The following is an 18,227-nucleotide window of genomic DNA, read 5'->3' on the forward strand; positions in this document are numbered from 1 at the left end:
TCCAGGTGCAGGTTCATAACTGGGGAAGGCTCACTTCCCTGGGAAGCAGCAAGTATTTGCTATCACAGGCATAGGATCAGCTGGATCAATAGACTTACTCAATGTAGAAAATCTTAAATATCTCAGATCAGCAGAAGCAACGGTTGCTTGGTAGTTAGGTGACACCTATGAAAAGCCAACAATCCAAGCAGAAAATTTGCACCCCGCCGTCCATTTTGAGGATAAAAGGAAAGCAGTCTACCTCTCTCTGTGTTTTGGGTGTTTGTCAGGACTACAAAATAACTCTTTGCAGCGCGCGCGGCAGCTTCAGTTCCCGATCTCCGCTCCCGCCGGGACGCGGTGAACCGAAGAACTCGTGGGTACAGCGAGACCAGAGCCCCGGAGGGGTCAGGTCGGAAAGCGTCCCCGTACGTGATACTTTGCCATCACGCTGTTGAAAAGGAGAGAGCAAAAAGCTTTCATGTTGTTCTATATATACGCGGGTCTATCTATAGGGCCGGGTGTGCGCTGATCCCCGGGGAGACGCTCTCCCTGCCTGCCCTCGGGGCGCTTATCGCAGCGGCAGCGCGACGCACGCAGCGTTATCGCCCGGGCAGGCTCAGCGCAGCCGAGTGGCATTTTCCTTTCATGCAGAAACCGACACCAAACGCGGGGCAGGAGGATTCGCGGCCCCCCGGCGCAGCCCGCGACCCCGGCCGGCAGCCTCTCAGAGCGGCAGATAAGTCGGACGCGCAAGTCGGCTCTGATGTGGCGGCCGAAGGCAAAGGTCAGGTGCGATAGCATCTGCTCGGGCTCGCGTTGCGGGGTTAAAAATAAAAGGAAGCCCAAGGGGAAGCAGGGGACCGCGGCGGCCTAAGTCACGCAGAAATGCCACAGCGCCCCGGGGGGTCCTTCACCAGAGCTACTTCTCCTTCTTCCCCTCAAATTATTTCTCGGTGACCTTGCGTGCCTGCAGAAACCTAACGATTCCCCCAGTGCTCCAGCGTCCAAGACGCGACAGCCCCCAACGGACGGACGTGCAGCTGCTCTTTCTGCACCTCTGTTAGCCCACGCTGCACATACAGGAACAGTCAGACCAAAACCAAACCAAACGAAAACCCAGCAACCCCACCTGCTCAAGGACTGCGATTTAGGCGTTCAGCTTTTGTGTGATAGGTACAAATAGAAGTAAAAGTTGCTGAAAAAATTATATATATATATATATATATATATAAGGTTCACATTTAATGCTTTTATTTGTAACTACGCAGACCAGAGATCTACTTTTATAGATTTGGATACTTATGATCAAACCGTTGCAAAAGCTGAGGTTTATTCCAAACATGGCTCGCGTGGGTGAGACCAGTAGCCGCAGCCCAAAGCACAGCAGGACTTGGGGCTCCCCCGAACCGACTGCACTGACCCAGAGACACAGCGCACGGGACAAGCTAGCATGTTCCAGTGATTTTACAGAAGCACGAGTCATTTCAGATGGTAAAAAGATTTTAATATTGACTTTTCTTATAATCGTCTGCTCTTTGGCACAGTTTTTTTCCAGACGCCAAATACAGCGAGGATGTGGCTGCTGGTTGTATGAATCCCTCTAACTGCAGTATCTGAATTGATATATTGGAGGAAGAAGGATCGACAAGAGACACAGCATCACCTAACTTCTGACTGAGCTGCAAGAACACGCAGCCTCTGAAAAACTCAGTAAGTCCCCTAACAAGAGGGGAAAAAAAATGGAAAGAACAAAAAAAGGCCACCTCTAATGATAAAAATAAGTAACTTTCATACAGTAGTAAAAGAAGAGTATGAATCCAAGAGACTTGCTATATAGCTCTATGTGATAGCAATGGGAAAAATGGTTACAGTGTAACATGGAAACTAAATTAAATGAAAATTGATTAATATTTCCAAAATTTAGGTCCCTATGGAAGCGCCCTTATGTATCAGTCTGCCTATAGATTTAGTCCTGTTCAGAACACAACGTATGAATGAAACCCAGTCTCTGTTACTCAGACCTTCTCTATCTGTTTACTTGAGCTACCGCTCATTTTACAGGTTTATTCTGACATCACTGGAGATCTCATATGATTAATCTGGTTTCACATTTTGATAAGCTGACCGCCAGCATCAAGAGAGAGCTGTTCCCACGCGGTAACTCCTGCTTCTCCAGTGCTGCCGTTCGCACGAGCCTCCCTGCAAGCTGCTGCAATGATTTCAGAGCTGAATGATCCAGGGCATCTTTTTGCAAAGAAGTCAAGAAGATGCTGCCGTGCAGCTCGTTCCTACTTTCATCATTTCCTCAGCGGCTGCCCCGAAACAGATGAGCTGTTTCTTGTGAAGTTTCACATCAAACTGAGCTTTTGAAGCTCAAGTTTGGATTCCTGACACGCGAAACACATGGGAAAAGGGGGACAGAAAGTGTTACAAACTGATGAACTGCCCAGGAGAAAACCATCTCAGCAGGGACCGGGAGGCTCACAATGCGATACTGCTCCCGTAGCACGGCAGCGAGCTACACTAGTTAAACAATAAGCATTTAAACAGTATAATTTGGTTTTGGGAGGCATTTGTGCTTTAAATGCAATTTTTCCTCTTCCAAGCTTTGAGCAATGCAGTACACAGGAAAGAAACTTAAGTTGGGCTCCACTACCTGGCCACGTTTTAGGTTTTGTTAACCTACTGCTTTGTTTATAGATCAATGACACCATGGCCATCAAATCTTGCAAAGATTACATTTTCAGCAACTAAAAAGCATTATTTCTTAACAAACTGACCTTAAAATTTGCATACTTGAGAAATATTCCTTATTATCGTGAATCACTGTATTAGAAGAGAAAACCTGAAGTTATACTAAAATTCAAAGTATGTAAGCCAACTCTCTCCATCTCTTTATAAGTTGAATACATTTCTCAACTAAAATAAAGAAAAAAACATATTTTGTAGCACAAATGAGCATCAAGTGTACTCATCATAAAGTACAACTGTACATAAAAAAAAAAGCCTAATAAATTCTTTACTCCCTTAGCACTTTTTTTGGTACCCACCAGACATACAGGAAAATTTGTAGTTTAAAAAGTCGCTCATCTGTTAAAAACACTTCTGGATTTAATGTCAAATTTGTCAGTTGGTCTGCATATATTTTTATCTATGGGCTTTCCCCCCCCCCCATTTTCACCACCAAGGGTCTTCTTCACAGATGAGTGCAGAAGGGCCCTACGTACTTGCGGGGAGGTGCACGTGCCCCCCAGCTGTTCTCAGCCCCAGCCCAGCCTGGCTCGCTTGGGACCACTTGGCACGCGATAGCAGCCGCACGCATTTGGCGGAGACATTTTTAGAAGCTTCCAAGCTGAGAATTTGCTCTTCCATTTTGGTGAAGCCAGTTAAAGGGAGGGCATTTCCAAAGGAGAAGTTGAAATACATGCTTAATTTCTGCTCGATTCTTAGAGAGAAGAAGACCAAAACACTCATTTATTTTCCTACAGAGACTCTTCCTGTAACATTTCCATACCTGCAAAACTATTACCAATGCCAAATACCAAATAATTATAAGTCAAGTGAAGCAAGTCTCTTCAGCCAAGTTCTGCTGACTGTTAAAGCCATTTCCATTTCTTTCCTTCAGGTTCACATTTAATTGCAACCACTACAAGGTGACCTTGCTGGAAAGCAGACACCCGCATCAGGGCTTAGAAAGTCACCTTAACGCTGAACCTTGCAGGGACCTACAGAGCAGGTGCCCCAGGCTCTGCGTTGGCCCCCGGTGCGCGGTACCGCGGCTGCTGGTGCCCCCTTACACCAGATGCAAACCCAAGGCACCACTGCAAGAAACCCACGACAGCAAGAAGAGAAGCTGCTCTGATGTTTCCACCAAACAAAAGCAGCCTATTTCCAAGCATCGGCATTCTGAAACTGCAGTGGAGACCCTGAGTTTTTGCCACTGTCTCTCGATCTACACGGTGCAATCAGAGACTCTGCCCAGGCCAGGATCACATCTTCTTAGCCATCTGCAAACCATCACATGCTGGTAGCAAAAATAACTATCTGGCTGCACCGTCTGGCTCCTGATGACCAAACAGTTCACTTGCAACCAAGCGCCCTTTCCATGGGCGTTCAGAAAGAACAAAATTATTTCAGCAGGTTGAAATCCATAGCGAGGATTTGAAACGAATTCTCACAAACCAGTAAACTTTGTAATAATTCACTCTTAAACCAGCAGAGCCACTGCCACCGGCCCCATGGGCATCCCCAGCCCGTCCCAGCTGTACAGCAGAGCACCTGGCCGCGCGCACAGGCAGTCACCACAGCCCCGCCGACGAGCGTGGATTCATTAACGCACACTCATCTGATTGCCACCAGCTGCCTGCCTCAGCCCCCTGAACTCCAGGGCAGGGAGATTTCAGCTCCGTTCTAGCTTACAGTAGTTGCTTGCTGCTGTTTTTAAAGGAAGCGTTAGTCTTTGAAGGAAAAAAAGGTCTTTCGACTGCAACTGTTTTCCGACATCGAGTGCTGCTTTCGACTTACAGCGCCTGCCTCCGCCGCGCCGAGCGCGGGGAGAGCCCCAGCCCGGCCGCGGTGCTCCGGTTCTGCTTTCACTTGCATGTAGGTAGCAACGCTGCACGTAGACACCTTTACACGCTGGTAACAGCCCAGGCACCAGCTCACCAAAGCACCAAAACTAATGGGGAGTTTAAGCAGCTGAAACAGGGCTGAATGGAGTTGAGGTGCCCATGCTCAGAAACCGTACCTTAAAAAGAGACAACGACCCTCCTCAGCTGTGGCCCAGCACCGAGTATGTCTCCATAGCTCCCTTCCTTATATGTTAAAGCTCCCCAAACCTATTCCACCACCTATTTCTGGCTTGTCTCAGCGCCAGCTCATGCCCAAGCTCAGCCCTGCGGCAGTGGAGGCCACTTTCTTCTTAGCTTCTCTGATAGGGTTTGCTGCACCTACCAGAGCAAACCTGTAGGTTAACGCACCTTAGAAAACACTACTCTCTTTCAAATAGTCTTTCTGGTGCCAGTTTCTACCTTTCACATCACAAAACTCAGAGATACAGCACGAGGCTGAGATACACTGTCCCATGCAGTTCAAATCCCACCTGCGCCCTCAGAGGTGGTCACCAGAGCCACCAGGCTGCCCGGACAGTCGCATCCTCCGAGAAGACAGAAAACACAAAGAAACACCCCTAATATCCGACAGGAAAAGGCAGGCGCGCCCCCTCCCCGCAGTGCCGCTCCGCTGGACGCAGAAGCCTACCTTTGAGACAAGAGCCAGGTCCGCAGGTGGTGGACACGAGGCCGCAGCTCACGAGGCCGTTTGAGCCCAGCTAACTCCTCCGCCTTCTGCAGATACAGCTGCGCATGTGGCCAAGGCCCTGCTACATCACCTCCTTACCCCCCAGGAGGAAATGACCTTCCTCTCACCACCTCCGCTGGTTACTGGTGTGGAGGCCGCAGGGCTCCGGGTGAATTCATCTCACCTGCAGAAGGGAGCAGCTGTAGGACCAAGTGCTGCGGAAGGACTTGCTGGGGCCTGGGGAAGGTTCCTGCTCCTCCTCTCTCCCCAAAGGCCCAGTTGTTCTCAGCCTTTTTTTCCACCTATTTCCCCTGCCTCTAAGGACGGTAAATCTGAAGGCAGTTTATGCAGAGAAGGTAGTTATGTTTACAAAAGGGGGGGAGTGGTAATGAAATCCTGATGTGACAGAAAATGAACGTTGTAGGGAAGGTCCTTGACAGTTATTTCTTGGAGTCTGCAGCCAGTCAAGGTCTGAAAGCTAGAATTTCAGTAACAAGACAAGAGCAAAAGGCAAGACATCCAGCAGGATTTTTTTTTTTTTTTTTTTTTTAACAAATTACTCTACTACAATCCTCATTCAAAAAGACCATCCATTTAAAACAAAATGTACTGCTGAGATTCATAGTGGCATGAGGAGGCTTCTTCTGTTTAAGGGTTCATCTATATTCTGAATGGAGCAGGTAGCAAAGATAAAGCAACTGAAATTTCCTGCAGGCATTTGCACTGCATTGCTGCTTACAGCATAGCTGTATCATCTGCTTAGCGTTCCAGTATCTCGGAGATTAGTGGAGACCTATTTTTATATTGCATAGGCATGAGGGAGGAAATATTGAACCAGCTAGTGTCTGACCACTTGCAGGTTCTGCGTTTCAAGAAGACAAGCCTGTTTTCCTCTAATCTAGCTGAATAAAGAAAACAAGGCTGCTACGGCTGGCCTCGAAGCACGAGTCCACAAAAGGAAATGTTACTGACTGCTCTGAAGTTGCATAAAACAGCGCTGTGCTCCTGTTTTGGAAATTAGGGACTGCTGCACAGTGATTGATTTGAAATGTATTTGTATTCTAAATATATATATATATATATATATATATATATATATATAGTTCTAAATATTATTTGTATTTAAAGCTGTACTTTCCAAGCCTGGGGGACAGCAGGCCACACATCTAATCCTCGCCGCGTGCGTTTTACCCACCTGTGCGGAGCGGCTGCGTGTCCCGGCCGGGCAGCCCGCGGCCGTCGTTCCGGAGCTCGGCAGCAGGCGCCAGCCCCTACACAGACAACACGGGGAGCACAGCACCGACCCGGTGCAGCCCTCACTCACAGAATATAACCCTTCGCTTCGGCAGTAGTCTGCTCGTCAGACAACTGCTCCTGAAACGAGTATCTTGGAGCGAGGCTTCTCTTAATTATTCGAAAGCACAAACGTATTAACTTTCTGTAACATCTTTTCTTAAGGAGAGTAATTTCTCTTTATTTCAACAACAGAACAAGCACATTTTCAATTTATTTCAGTCTCTGTAATTCTGCATCTAAGGAGAATCAATAAAGAAGGCTGCACTCAAATGCCATGAATAAATGATACAGAAAAAGCCACATCCATTCTCTCTAACCTGGGTATTACAGGACTTCCAGAGCAAGAAAAAGTTAGGGACACGCATGCACTACTGCCCTCTACGGGATGCACCAGCCGTACTGGAAGCTTTCCTGCTCCCTTTGTGCCACGCCAACAGGAATAGCACAGACGCTGCAGCTTTTCATGCAAAGGCCTCGATTTTTGGAGCCAGACTAAACATTCCAACTTTATTGTTTAGGTACACAGTTACCAAATCACCACTTCCACTGTCCCATGCACTGGTTTGCATTATTACAGTCTGCTACCATTTTATTTATTTAACCAAGCTTCTGCTTGTAGCAGCAGCTGGCAAAATGGTAATTTGTGCCCACCGACAAGATCTGGTAAATGGGTATCACAAGGATGAGATAATCCACTGGAGGCAGCATCATCTCGTTTCTCCAAATATGCTAGTAGGAACCTAAACTACACAGAAAATTTAGCCTCAGATTCCACATAAATTTAAACAGTGTCATTGACTTGATGACACACTACTTTGGATCTTTTTAGGAATGTCTGTAACAAAAAATTACTTTTCATTATAATTAAGAATATTTTTAACTATTCCGTGAGAATTTCATAAAGAGAATGTCTACTTTAAAAGTTAATTCTGAGGAAGCAATGAAACAATTTCCCTAGGAGAAGGCAACATCAGTTTTAAGAACACTGCAGTCTTTTTGTGGTATTTGCAAGGTGCTACATGACTGTGGCATGTTAATATTTAGGCTATTAAAGCCAACAGGCACTCATTACTAGAGTACAAAAGGTAGGCAAAGAAATCATTGCAAAAGATTTTACTAACTGCAAAAAGACCGACTGTATAAATAAGAAAAGATTTCAAATGTGCAACTTGTCAGTATTTTGCAAATATGAAGTGCTAAGTGGAATTTTACAAAAAAAGAAAAGAAAAAAAAGAAAAAAGCACCAAAAAAGACTAAAGGTTTAAACTTATAGTGTAATTTTCATAAATATATTGCATGAATTAATAGGAACAAATGAGGTTTCCATTTTTTTCTGTAGTCAGAGCCCTTCAAAGCCAAGCCTCAACAGAGCCAGACTACGTGTGTGCTACAACCCTAAAAAAACATTTTCATAGGCATCCACTGTTGCTGGTGTTAAACAGAACTTAAAGAAGATATTCAGGCTCTCTCAGCCCACTGTAATTTTTTTAAAACAAAAATCAGTTTATATGGATACAATAAATAGTTTATTAGTGGAATGTACATGAATTTCTCTCCCATCCTTCCTCTAGTTCTCAGCACCTTACAGTTACATACAGGTATCAATGCAACTTCCCGTCCAAGCCAAGGGCAAACTTCACTTTATGGCAAAACAGAAGAAAGGGACAAAGTTAAGACTGGCACCTCTGAATGCCTATTTCATCAAGTGTTTGTTTGGTTCCCTAAACCTGCAGCAGAGGGGTGTTTCTTCTTTCCACCCCTTGATCTAGCTGCTCCTCCCTGACTTGTGCTCTTTTAAGTTCTTCTTAGGCAGGTCTCACACTCCATTTAGACAGTATAAAGTCATGCCTGCTCTAACGCTCTTTCAGCTACTGCCATACCCCTTTTACAATAAGCCTTACCATTATTACACCATCTCTTCCCAGTATTTCATATCAGGTATCATATAGTTCAGTAAGAACTTTGGAATTTTATAAAAATGGAAAGAGTCTTTTCTTCAAAATATAGAGCACAGTGGCGAGGAATAAGGCAAGGGCAAGAAAGATGAGAAGCTTGTCTGTCAGTTCCCTGCGGTTATACTTTGTTATTAGCTTTCTTCCCAACTGAATTGTCCCAGACATAGACTTAAATTCTTCGTTTGCTTCCAGGATGGTTCGTGAAGAATTAGCTGAAATGAAGGAAAAAAAAATCAGCTGGCTGCACTTCAAAAATACCCATCAAATGAAATATGCACACAATATTTGTCAATGCAGATAGTGCCAGTAAGATCCTTGTGAGACAGCCTGACTTAAGAGTAAGACAAATGCAGACTGTTCTCCTAGAATCTTTCATCAACCACTCAGTAGTCCTGATGTGCCAATAAAAAATGCAAAGCAAAATAAAAGTACTGAATGAATTAAAAATTCTCATGCCCTGTTATCAAATCTTTATTTTTTTAGGTTACTTGATCAAATCTAGTTCATATCTTTTATAAAATCAGCACTACCTGAGAGCTGTTTAGAAGCTAAATGAAATAAGAACATAGGTAAAACCACCAGTTTAAGGGAAATAAACCATCATCACAATCAGCATCAGTTTTAGCAGCAGCAAGGTAGGTCAGTATCTGAAGATATTCATTCCACAACTGAAACTCTCACCCCAAACCAGAGCTGTAAATTAGTGTGATTTGGGGGCTCTACAGTGAAAAGGCAGCAAGCAATAGAACTAGACCCTCAATTGTTCAGTTCAAGATATTTAAATGCATTTTTTTTTTACTGTTAACATTTTTGACAACTACAACTTACAGTTCTTTTTGATTTTTCCAAGTCAACAAGATGAAATCAGCTAGCGGAAAAACGTATTAACTGCTGTCAACTAAAGAGAGAATTTGAGAATATGCCAAAACAGCAGCATGGAATATGGATCCCTGCCAACTTTGTTTTCTTAAAACAAAACAAAAACAAAACACCCAGTCCACCTCCCTTCTCCAACAAAACAAAATTCCCAGCCTTCCTTCTTTCAAATTACTAAATGACAAAAAGCAAAACCCCAGGAGTCCCCTTTGTCTTGCATTACAGAATGCATATCCTGAACTGGAATGAATGCAGGCATATCACTCTCTATTGAACTGAATGACTAAAGAAAGGTCAAACTCCAAGTATGTTGTCTTGTTCACAAGGACAAGTATTGTAGAAATACTTATGTAAAGTTTTTGCAAACCACGACATCCCATCTTAGAGATTTTGATTTTGAGTATTTAAATATTTCCTAAAATAGAAAAACTATTTTTTCCCCACTGTTAATGATAAAGCAGAGCTTCCCTGCTTCACAGCTGTATATACTCACTGCATCCTGAGAAAGGACGTGCTCTAAAAATGGGCAATTCTAACTGCTGACTTAGAATCCACAGCTGGGTTTCATAAATGACTTTTGATAGTTCTTTCCTTGATAAACTCCAAGTGCTGTTCAGCCAGAAACAGAGTGACAAAGTGACTGCCAAACTGTCTTTTTTAATGGGAGAAGAAACATGCTACTTCTGCATGAACAAACTGTGCCCAGCTGCCATCCTTAGATGGGGGGGCGGGGAGGGTGAAGGGGGCAGAAAACAAGGGGGGGAAAGCTGCATTTTCTATCCTAGTCTTTAAACTATTTTCTCTTTTGCCCAAAAGCACAGCTAGTAAGAGGCCCAAGCAACGCGCATCTAACTTCTAAATGGTTCATGAATCACCAAGTCTGACAGGCCACTTGATTTATTGTCTTAGGAGTCTAAGCCAAAGAACAGAGCAAAATCTTGGTTTCGCAGTCCCCAATGCATGCTGACAGAGCAAGCGACCTTAGGTTCCAGTCACTTGATCTCCACATCTCTTAGTCATCCCAGCTGGAGAGAGGGTAAAAACCCTCTTCTATCCATACTAAGTTTCCTCTATGTACGGACCTGTACCTATGCTTTTATTGTCTGTTCTATCGCCACATGCCTGCCAGGACAAGCACACAGAGTAACAGCAAACACACTCTTCACATTGCACTAAGTCACATTGCTTTTACACTTTTATGTGAAACTAAACCAAGAACTCTTCTTTCTGCCTCCTCTTGTTTACTTGAGAACTGAGAAAACACATCATGAAACAGAAAGACATGCCAGCAAACAGTTCCAGGCAATATGCCATTACTATTTTCTGTTTCTGCCCTAGTGCTTTAGGAGTTCTGCTGGACATTCCTTTAATTATCATCCTAGTAGGTTCAGTATTAGCAATATAGCTTTCCACTGTGCTCCACACCTTGTCAGTTTGCCTCTGCCCATCCTAACAGGACTAATGAAAGACACTTCCATTATTCAATCCATAACCAAACACCCAAATTACACCTATACCTAGAGTTTGCACAGTCTCCTCACTCTGCTGGACTTGCTGGGACATCATCCTGCTAATGCCCATTAGACTCTCTGTGATGTTACTTGCACTCTCTGCCAGACTCTCCTTTGTAGTCTTTCTGAAAGAGAAAAAGAAAAATAAAGGAGGAAGGGAGGGAGGAAGTGCTGCTGACAGGGAGCTAAGAATAGAGCTTGGTACCACACATCTCTGCCAATGTACAAAAGATAGAACCAGGTTTTATTACTGTATGAGAAACTAAGATTAAGGTAGAGATTCATTATCATCACTAAATGTTAAGAATCACAAAATGTTAAAGCCACGAGCCAAAACAACTGTTACGCAGTGGCTCAGTCTCATGGAGGCTCATATTTCACTAGTTATTAATCCTTGACTATACAGCTTCATAAAGTGGCACAAAAGCAATGATCCATTACTTGTTTATGAATCTGAATAGATTTAATGTAAAAAGCTGTCAGAAATAGTATCATAGCTATCTTATGCCCTTTTCTGCACAGATGGGCCAACCACCAAAACACTCCACAATTATTACAGTCCTTAACAATTTAAAATCTACACAGAAGCTAAATGTACTCATAAAAGAAAGTGTGTCCAAATACAATCAGATAAAAGATAAGAGTATTTTTAAGTTAAAACTAGTGAATACCAGATCTACTATTTAAATCTGTTATCAAGTCATAAAGGGGGACAGTTTAGTACCTTTGCCTTAAGGTGTCTCTTCCCTGCAGCAGCTGATCTTTCTCAGAGTTGTCAATAGCAATTTTGCACGCTAGATTTGCCTTTCTCCAAGCTGCCTGATTGCTGAAATCACAAAAGCACAACAGCACACATAACATGATGGTAACACTTTGCAAGCTAAACAAGGTTTTTCACAAAGAAATTGCCATAATTGAGCACCCTACATACATACATGAACTATCTCTACATTATGCCACAGAATAACCATACGTTGTTCCCTCCAGGCACTTCTTCTCCTGAGCCTATCTTTAAAGGAGCAAGGGGATGAAGGATGTTGTACTAGTGGTCAAAAAAACACAGTCTCGAGCCACCTCCTTACACACTCAACCTTGCACGCTGCTCCGAGGGGATCCAACTCGGCAGACCATGACCAGCCTCACAGACCGGAGGAGGAGACCAACGTCCTACCCTTTCCATCACTGAGCTGCTCTCTTGGTCCTGGGCAGAACGGCTTCGTGCCAGTGACCCCACTTGCAAAACAGGATCTGAAAGATGCTGCGCACAAGTCAGGTGCCTCTAAACTCGCCTCACTCCGGAGAAGGAACCTGCAAGCAGCATCGACTGCCCAACCTACCTGAGCATCTGTTTTTTATGGTTTTCCACTTCCTGGAGCAAGGCCTGTTTCTCCGATTCTTTATCTTGCTCCTTCGCCATCTGTTCAAGTTCCTTTGGTGGGAAGCAGAGACATGGAAACCTGATCAACCGCTGTCACCGCCCGCAAGCTGCCCCGGGCGGCCCCCGCCCCGGAGGGGACGCAGGGAACAGCGAACCGCGTTCAGCGCAGCGGCGCCGCCGCAGCCTTCGCTCCCGAAGCCCCGCGGCTCGCCCTAGGCGGCTGCCAAAGGGCCCGCGGAGCCTGCGGGGCCGGGGGGGCCGCGCAGCCTCACCTGGAGGCGGCCGCGGAGCTGCTGGAACTTCTGCTTGACGGCGGCGTTGAGCTCCGTGAGGGCGCTCAGCGGCCCCGGGCAGTCCCGGATGTCCTGGAAGGCAGCGGCGCGCTCAGCGGGGCCGGGGCCGGGGCCGGGGCCGGGCCCGGCGGGGAGCGGAGCGGAGCCGGGCAGAGGGGAGGGGGCGCGGCGGTACCTGCACGGCCGCCTTGATCTCCAGGTCGAACCTGACGATCTCCTGGTTGCAGACCCGCACCGGCACCGAGGCCGCCGCCGCCGCCATCTTGGGAGCAGAGGCCGCCGCCGCTCGGGCGCCGCCTGCCGGGGCCGCGGGGCCGGGCCGGGCCGGGGGGGCGCGGGCGCGGTGGCGACGCCGAGCGGGCGGGCGGCGGAGGCCCCCGGGCGGCGGGAGCTCGGGCTCCCCCCCGCGCCGCTCGGGCTGCTGCAGCGCGGGGGCGACGCGGGCGCCGCGGCGGGGAAGAGCCTCGGCGGCCCTAACACAGCCCCGCGAGCCCGCGGCGCGGCTGCGGTGCCGGCGGGTTTCAGAACCGCGGGTTTTTCCCCTCCTTTTGGATATTAGCAATCGTTTGCTAAATGATTCCTGTCGTATTCCCTTTAATATCGCAACTGCTGCAAATCTGGTAGTTTTGTGGCTAGCCCGGCCGGCCTTGACGCCTTTGCTGCAGTCAGCCTGAGCCGGGTCCGGCCTCCCCCCGCCCCCGAGGAGGAAGAGGAGCAGGAGGAAGAGGCTGGGGCGGCCCCCGAGGAGCTCCCGGGCGAGGAGGAAGAGGAGCAGGAGGAAGAGGCTGGGGCGGCCCCCGAGGAGCTCCCGGGCGAGGAGGAAGAGGAGCAGGAGGAAGAGGCTGGGGCGGCAGGGCCTCTGCCCCCGCGAGGCCCGGCCGGGGCGGCAGCGCAGCCATCGCCCCCGCCAAACGGGCTTAGGCCTCAACCTCAGGGTCTTTGACCCTCGGCAACAGGGCACGAAGCGCCTCTGGGCCTCACGCTAAGCACAGCGCAGCAAGGAAGAGCGAGAATCCATCTGCTTTTGTCTGCAAACGCCCCCCCCCCCCCCGTTTTGCCACGTCTTTTCCCAGTCCCGTGCTAGGACCCCCGGCGTCGCAGACCCGGGTTAGACCCGGTCAGCAGGCACTGGGGTTGGAGCCCGCCTCGGCGGCCCTTTCAGGAGTGTGCGAAGCGGCCTGGCGGTGCCCGGTCTCGGCTCTAGGTGATAAAACACCCATCCAGCCGCTTTGCGAGTTAGTGGTTACTATGAGCACTGACCAGGAGAAAGGAGGAAAAAAAAAAAAAGGCAAATTGTTTCCTTACCTAGCAGTGGCCCCTTCCAAAGAAAAACTGCAGCAAGCAGCGGGAACACTGAGAGCCTTTACTTCATCACAGTACGTTACTGTACCTGCTCTGCAGAAAGGGGAGAGGCGCTTCAAGCTTCCTGCAAGGTTAGGCCAACATTTCAGGGAGGAAATGTGCGTCGAGAGTTGTAGGAGCTATGCCATACCGAATGCAGAAACCCCCGCCAAAGCGTCTAAGAGAGGACACCACCACCAGGATCACGCACACAATGATTTGAGACCGTTTTTCCTCCACAATTTTTATTTTAAATTACAAAGGATGTTGCATACATTGATGAATTTGTATCTGAATAGAAGTGCTAGGAATCTAGGGTGACAGAGTAAACAAAGTCAATAGTTTAATTGTGCCTCTTTTCGGGGGAAAAAGATAAAGAAAAACTGCACAACTATTAACCAACATTAAACATTGCAACTCTTAACAGATCATGCTTTTAACAAGTAGATTTATTTTTTTAACAGAGACAAGACTTTCAATAAGTTTTTCTGAGCTCCAGTTGGAAGTTGATTACAGAATATCAAGGACAGCATTACAATCATGACCCCAAGCATAGGCAGAGCAAGATGCCATGTTTTAAAATGCCTTTTTCCCATTGCCTTTCAATCACCTATGTCTGTGTGTGCCGTCAGCCTCAGAGTTCACTCAGCCACAAACAGCAGTGAAAAGTTTTACTTAGATGAAATATCCTAGAATATTTGATTCAAAGTAGATGCTATTCTTTTAATCAGAAGATTTTGTCAGGCTAGAGGGTGCTTTTTTTCAGTCCCAAATCCAAACCAGAAGTTTTTCTTACTGTAGCCAATTGACTTATCCAAATTTGGGTTAATTCAAGTACCTAAATATCAAATATTCTTCAATGAAGAAAGAATAACAATACTGTTACCTAAAGAGTTTTTTTTTTTTTTTTTTAATGAAAAAAAAAACCTGTGTCTTAAAATAGCTCTTGCTTCACTTTTAGCTCCACTGCTTGTTAGAAAGACGATAAATGCATAGTCAGGATTTGCTCTTGTGGAAGTTCACGAATGTCTAAAAGGCTGAGGATTATTAATTCAGTGCGCACACACACACCTTCTTATCATGCTAGAAGCATTGGGGGACAAAAACATGGCATGTTGTGAAATGTAAATCAGAGAAAAACAGAGACATTTTTGTATGCTGTGAAGATACAACCTAGAATTGCCATCTTTCATTAATGACATTTATGAATCCCAATTTATATTGGGAGATATTCAAGAGTGGTGTTTTCTCAATATACTAATGCCCTTAATAGAGTTACAAGAAGAAGCAGTCACCGAAACAGTAACTGCTTGAAATGTACTTCACACGATCCCTGGGGTAAACAAAATAAACTTCAGCACTGTGCAAGGCTGTGTCAATAAGCCAAGACCACATCTAGCAGCACACTTAACTTGATGATTCCAACTGAAGCCTCTAACTTAAAAATAAAGTAAAATCATGATTAGATGCATTCTCAAAATTCAGGTCTCAAGGCCAAATTCAGATCCTAACATTCATATTACATAATTGGGTTATGCCTCAACAGAATTTCAGGAAGACTAGCAAGCAAGTTTGAGGAACAGAATTGCATTTGCTATTTCTGCTGAAGGCAACTTGTATACAACCCTTTGAAATAATTCTCCTGATAAAGCCTTTTGCAGCTTTAAAAAAATAGCTATGTTTAAATGATTTATGGAAAATAAAAGCATATCCATTCTTTACATTTTGTGACTAAGCTGTTTTATTAATGAAGGCAAGTATCAGATAATTGTTTCAGGGGAGGTGTCTTGTTTTTCAAACAAAATCCAAACTGACACCACTGTTTCAGAAGCATCTGCTTCCTTTTACATTAGTTAAAAGACCCTTCATCCATTTTATTTTATTTAAAAAACCACTTTTTCCTGGACCACTTTTCTCAGTATGGAAAAAGTCTGCTATACATAAAGATTAGGAAATGAACACATCTGAGCCCAACTCTCACATCAGCTTTATAGCAATGCAGCTTCATTAAATCACACTGATTTAAACTGGTTATGATAAGAAAATCCAGCCTCATTCACACCTAAACATAGCTTTAGTTATAACTAACTCCCTCTCATCCAAAAAAAAGTACTCAACAAACATCAGTAAATGTATTCAATAAATCATGGTAGTGAAAGTATTAGCAAAAGGGGCTTAGGGCTTAAAAAACACCCTCCATGAGCACCCCCAAATTTTGCAAGGCCATTCAAAAACTGGTCTTCCATATAAATACAAAATGACTACTATTGAGAAGAATTGAAATCAGATCTATCCAAACTCCCTTCAGGATGCTTTTATCAGTTCTGATTCACTTTCAAAGGGGATAGGTTTGAAGAATTCAAGGGGAATGAAAAACATTTAGTTCTAGATGTACAAGTAAGGCACAATATAAAAGCCACATCATAATCTGTCATGAAGGAAGTAGGAAAGGACAAGAATCATACATGGTACAGTAGAACAAGCAGTCCATCAATTCAAAAAGTGTGGCACCTAAATTCAGACTGACAAGATCTCAACAAGAGCAGTTATGACAGCATGCTTTTAATATGGAAACAAATTCTAGAGAATCCAGTGTATCAGATAAAGGAAGAGCTTCTGTCTGTATTAAATCAAAAGTGTATAATTGTTTTTGGATATAGGATTAAAAGTGAATATTCACAATGCCTACACTCAAAAACAAACAAACAAACAAACAAACAAAAAAAAAAATCCAGGACTTCATTAAGATCCACATACCATGTATGAACACTGAAAATCTTTAGAAAATGGTCTTCTCTAAAGATCATCCAAAAATGCATGCCACAATTGCCAAAAAACAGAACATGTACATTTGCTGTTTTTTATACCCTTATAAGATTTTTGTTTGTGATAAGTATACACTAAATGTATATATTTTAATGACACTAGAGGAAGCAGATTGTTACTGGCATTAAAGTACAACCATTTCTAGACGGTTTAAATGCCACAGAGTCCCCTGGTTAAAATGTAAAGCTGCACAGCTTGCCTATGTCACCTTTATGATAAAGTTAAACCAGCGAAAGGTCTTATCTTTACTCTACATTTTACTGCCAGGTTTTTATTTATATCAAGTATCGCTGCAGCATTCTGACCAGCCCAGAGTTAGCAGCAAGTGGCAGGAATCATATAAAACGCAGTTTCTTTTTTTTTTTCCTTTTTAAACAAAGTGCTTTTCTAAGATATACATACATATAAATAGGTAAAAAATAAAGTGTCAACATTAAAAAGCTCAACTATTTAAAAGCTTTAACTTAAAATAATACATAGAAAACACTGAAATGCAAGGGTATGGAATTCACTAAAGGTTCAAAGTCTACTTTGAAATGCTAGACCAAAATCATATTCTGGTTTTCAGACAAAAATAAAAAGCTATAAAGTTATACTTGCTCAGTATTTCTGAGCAATAAAAAGGGGCTTTTTAATACCTTGTCAGTTTAATTTGTCGCAAAAGTTTTTACCTGATTGCAAAACTGCTTTCATAATATTTAGAAAAGCTGCCTTGTCTACCCAGTTTTGATATAGCATAAGGACCCCTCTTATCCGAGCAGTGTGCTAACACCATTCGTAAGAAGGGAACAGCAGTATTCAAATCCTGGTATAGACATGGCCTTCACTTCACAGAGACATTCTTTGTCGAGGTTTTTATGGGCCGTATGCATTTCTGGAATAACTGCGACATCAGCAATGCCTACAATAAGAATACATCTGACCCACTATGTAAAGAAGCAGCCAACTCTCACTTTTACCTCACTTCAAGAGCAACAACAAAACCACCCGAAACAAAACCACCCAAATTCCACTCAGATTCTGCATGTCTGAAGTGGATTTTCACGGTTTTGCCTAAATTGCCCCGGGTATTTGTTCAGTCTCTCGAAGGAAAAACTTTCTGTACAGCTCAGTAGTGGTATTTTGGCCTCCTCCTCCCTTTTGAGTCTTCCAGAATATTTAGACACAAAGTAAGCTGTGTGCACACTCGCAAGTAGGTGGCAGGACTGCCACCTTCACCTGTCACTCTTACTGCACTATTACCGATTCAGACTTTTTTATAGTACAAGCTTGGATATAAAAATAATCTCCGTATAAACAAAAAGGAATCACAGTACAAACAGACAAACTAGAAATGGAGAAATTCCCCAAAGGGAGTGGGGAGAAAGCCTTCATGGACTTTTGCATTTTTTTTCAGCAGCTACATTTGAAAATATTTGGTATTTCTATTTTCAGTAAACAGTGTTCTGTCATTTTAAATAGGGAGAGAAAA

The 18,227-nt window shown here is 44.5% G+C and overlaps 1 protein-coding gene and 1 long non-coding RNA gene across 2 annotated transcripts; one reads left to right on the top strand and one right to left on the bottom strand.

Moving 5' to 3' along the window:
• The first annotated feature begins 560 nt into the window (after positions 1–560).
• On the top strand, positions 561–1,803 carry LOC134146825 (uncharacterized). Its single transcript, XR_009959896.1, has 2 exons — positions 561–766; positions 1,527–1,803. It is a non-coding gene; the product is annotated as an uncharacterized LOC134146825 (long non-coding RNA).
• Positions 1,804–7,830: 6,027 nt separating this feature from the next.
• On the bottom strand, positions 7,831–12,860 carry BNIP1 (BCL2 interacting protein 1). Its single transcript, XM_062587590.1, has 6 exons — positions 12,765–12,860; positions 12,569–12,661; positions 12,256–12,347; positions 11,643–11,744; positions 10,925–11,043; positions 7,831–8,743 (listed from the first exon to the last, which is right to left on the bottom strand). The coding sequence occupies exons 1-6, from the start codon at positions 12,849–12,851 to the stop codon at positions 8,547–8,549; spliced, it is 690 nt and encodes a 229-aa protein (XP_062443574.1). The 5' UTR covers positions 12,852–12,860; the 3' UTR covers positions 7,831–8,546.
• Positions 12,861–18,227: the final 5,367 nt, after the last annotated feature.

Source organism: Rhea pennata, chromosome 14 (assembly GCF_028389875.1).
Source record: "Rhea pennata isolate bPtePen1 chromosome 14, bPtePen1.pri, whole genome shotgun sequence".
Classification (NCBI taxonomy): domain Eukaryota; kingdom Metazoa; phylum Chordata; class Aves; order Rheiformes; family Rheidae; genus Rhea; species Rhea pennata.

Excerpts from the sequence above, each read along its gene's own strand:
- BNIP1 (XM_062587590.1), bottom strand. The coding sequence starts at position 12,851 with ATGGCGGCGGCGGCGGCCTCGGTGCCGGTGCGGGTCTGCAACCAGGAG. Across the intron at positions 11,745-12,255 it reads CATAAAAAACAGATGCTCAG|CAATCAGGCAGCTTGGAGAA; the intron begins GTAGGTTGGGCA and ends TTGTGATTTCAG. Across the intron at positions 8,744-10,924 it reads GGAGACTGTGCAAACTCTAG|CTAATTCTTCACGAACCATC; the intron begins GTATAGGTGTAA and ends CCTTCATTTCAG.